The sequence below is a fragment of the Ruditapes philippinarum genome, unplaced genomic scaffold (genome assembly GCF_026571515.1).
Source record: "Ruditapes philippinarum isolate M1 unplaced genomic scaffold, ASM2657151v2 ctg25727_1_1_1_1, whole genome shotgun sequence".
NCBI lineage: Eukaryota > Metazoa > Mollusca > Bivalvia > Venerida > Veneridae > Ruditapes > Ruditapes philippinarum.
The window spans coordinates 2571-6102 of NW_026863590.1; the positions used below are offsets into that span (position 1 = coordinate 2571).

Consider the following 3532-nt stretch of genomic DNA (forward strand, 5'->3'; position numbering starts at 1 on the left):
ACAGTTTGGTTAAATATAACATATTTTGGCCAGTTTACTTACCGCGTTGGAAATCGTGTCAGATATCCGCCATTTATTGCACAATTCTGCGTTACTTGTTGCACGAATTGTGCGTTATTTTCACAGATATACACTATGTAATAGGAAATGAATTTTGTATGTGTTGATTGCCCAGATAGTATTTTCTCTGTTCTAAAGTTACCCTATGTCAATTTTCAGTTTCAACCGACAATTAAGGAGCTTTATTTAAGATACTTGTGTGGTGAATCACTAAGATATTTCCCAATATCAAATTGCTTTTTAAAAATCGATAATGCCTACATTTAGATTTTTTTAAGTCTAAGTACCACTCATCTCTAAATATATCTGATAATTTTGGTTTAACTTAATTAACCAGCCAATTTACGTTAGGAACGTCATGACTCATTTAAATATTAGTAATTCTCTATTCTATGAAAATATCTGTTATGCAAGTTATCCTTTCGAAACTAAAATTTGAATTACTTTATTTTTAAAATATCTTTAGGAAACCACATAGATATCATTTGTAAACTGTTTGTAATTTGATACTTTGTCCGAAATGAAATCATCCTCACTTTATTTAATTTCAATGCATAACGGTGTGGTATTATTAAGTCGAAAACGAATATGTATTGCCATATCCTACATTATTTAGTCAAACCGCTAGATTCTAGTTAAATAATATCTGCCAGAAATAACCTAAGTTAAGTGATCAAATAACTCAAGATGAGTCAAGTCATTTTCAAATGCATACGAACTTTACTAATATTAAACTGTTTGAAATGAGATCGTACTATCTATTAATTTCTATTATTTAAAAATCAAGAATTGTAATAGACGCATACCCATTTCAAATTCTTTTCTCTACGGCAATTGTTGCTATACTCGTATACCGATTGGAAAGCGGGTGTTTAATGAAGATATTTACAAGAAAGTCTGTATTACCTTTTTTTCTTCTGCATCCTATTTCACACCATTAGTTTAAAATTCCGGGAAATATGTTACTGAATCATATGTTCAATTATAAAAATCAAGTTACTTGTTATAATAAGTGTCAAAATTTAAGTTTAAATGGCTTGATAGGCTTTCAGACATTTCGTTTTAAGATAACATAAATGTTGTTGTTTGACTATTTTCAAGCCTCAAAAATAAGAAATTATTTTGAAACATGTTCCTTCTTAACATATATAAGTGAAAATGTTTTAAACATTTTAAATATTTTATGTCCACGATCACGTCAGTGGTCCGACAAAAAGTTTTGTGACCGCCTGAATGCACTTTTATTTATTGTGGGACCGCTAAAATTAAGCGGCATGTAACCGCGTGGACTATTATACACAAATGCGCATACTATTAGCAGAATGACAACAATATTTTGTTTATTTTAAAAGAACTTTTGTGAGTTAACAATATGATTTACAACTTTTACTATTATGTTTATGAACATCGTGGTTTAATATAAGAAGAAAAAAACAGTACTTCGGACCTCGGACCTCATAGCATTATACTGACCCCCGTCAGGCACAAATATTGAACGGACCACAGTTTTTGGCTTCGGTCCGTTAGAATTTTTGCAGGCTGACTGATTGCTAGCTAAAATGCTATAAAGACCCTTAGTGTTAGGTACTATCTTTTAAATAATTCATGACTACAGCAGTGCATAAGAAATGTAACCGTCCATTTCTCGACTTCACTGATATGTTCATATGCTGATTTATCATATTACGATATATATTTTTTTAACAATTCCAAAGAAATTTAAAACGTATTTGGTTGACAAAATGTCCGAGAAATTAATATTTATTATTCATATTTAGACTGTGGTGACGTTCACAATGTCAGTATAGACCATTCCGCCAAAAGACACCAGATTAATGGTACCACATACAAATCAACTGCTACCGTAGATTGTGATGAAGGCTATTACATCAAAAATGAAACACCAATACTTGGAATATCAACAAGAACACTGACATGTGCTGAAACTGGGAGTTGGATAAATATGCCTACTTGCATTCCGAAAGGTAAAGTACGGAAATGGACATTTTGATTATTTTTCAAACTAATATCATACATGCTATTTCTCCTTTAATGATTACTGAGGAATACAGATACGCTTGATACATGTTTTAATGATGTATTTCCTTATTCATTAAATTTCTTGTGTTTTTTACAGACTGTGGTACGTTAGAAAACATTACTATACCTAACGCAGTTAAACGATTAGATATAAATGGCACTACATTTACATCAATCGCCAATGTTAGCTGTGATGCAGGCTTTAAGGATGAAAACAAAAAAAGTCAGACATCGGGAATTACAAGTACGTTTATCAGATGTAGTGAAAATGGAACATGGTCCAAGTTACCAAATTGTGTTAGAAAAGGTAAATATATGAGACCATAAATCGTCGTACTTTGTGTTTTACTATGATACTTTTAATAAAACAAAAATATGCATAAAACTTTCAAAACATGGGCCATAAGGCCTAGACGTCTGTGGGGAAAATATTGGACGGCCATAGACTTGAAACATTCACCGTGTTTAGCATTATAGAAACATAGATTAATGTTCGATATTCACATATTCTAAAAGGTGAAGTAATTCGAGTGTTTCATTTATAACTACTAACACTTTTGACAATTAACAACCAGTGAGAATATAATTGTCATCTTCCATTTTGTATTCTGGATATAATAACATGCAGCACACTACAAAGGAATACGAAATTAATAGTGTTATACAATACAATGTAATACGATACAAATAAGAACAGTATAATTCGATAAAGTAAGTTGCAATTAAAGTGCAGTGCAATACAAATGTTCAATGTACTACAATGCAATACACAATTCAGTACAATACAAAACACTGGAAGGCAATGCCATTAAATAATACACAGTCCGCAATTAAATACAATACACAATAATATGATACGATAATTATGGTATGTATAGTATATATGTATAGTATATAGAAGCGAATTAACATTCTTTTATCTGAATAAGTTTAATTTTATATACAGATTGCGGAAATATATCTAACCTTAATGTGAGTCATGCCCAGTTACTACACCAGAACAATGGTACAAAGTATGAGTCAACGGGCGAGATAGTGTGTGATGAAGGATACTACAACCAGGAAGTCGGTCAAACGACTGGAACCTCAACAACAAACATTACATGTACTCATACAGGGAAATGGCAGAATGTGTCCGAATGTATACCAAAAGGTGAAATTATTAGATGATAAATTTTATTTTTTTGTAAAAGTAAATGACATTTTATAGAGCAAAGTCATGAAATATTGAATGGGTTCTGTTCAGAAGCAAAGTTTTATAATAACAAAGGCCATATGCTAGACCTTAAAAAATAAATATTATAGGTTAAGGTTATTTTGAATCAAGAATTAATATCATTCACTTTCAAAAATAAATTGAATATGTAGTTTTTTATTTCTATTCATAACGTTACGTTTGTGTTTCACATGCATAAATTTGATCATGTTCTAA

The 3532-nt window shown here is 30.8% G+C and overlaps 1 protein-coding gene across 1 annotated transcript; it reads left to right on the plus strand.

The window, feature by feature from the left end:
• Positions 1-1838: 1838 nt before the first annotated feature.
• On the plus strand, positions 1839-3253 carry LOC132722608 (E-selectin-like; the record flags this gene model as incomplete). The annotated part of the gene is made up of 3 exons (XM_060707132.1): positions 1839-2045; positions 2198-2407; positions 3047-3253. Coding segments are annotated over 3 exons (624 nt in total), but the record flags the coding sequence as incomplete, so codon positions are not given.
• Between the last annotated feature and the right edge of the window lie 279 nt (positions 3254-3532).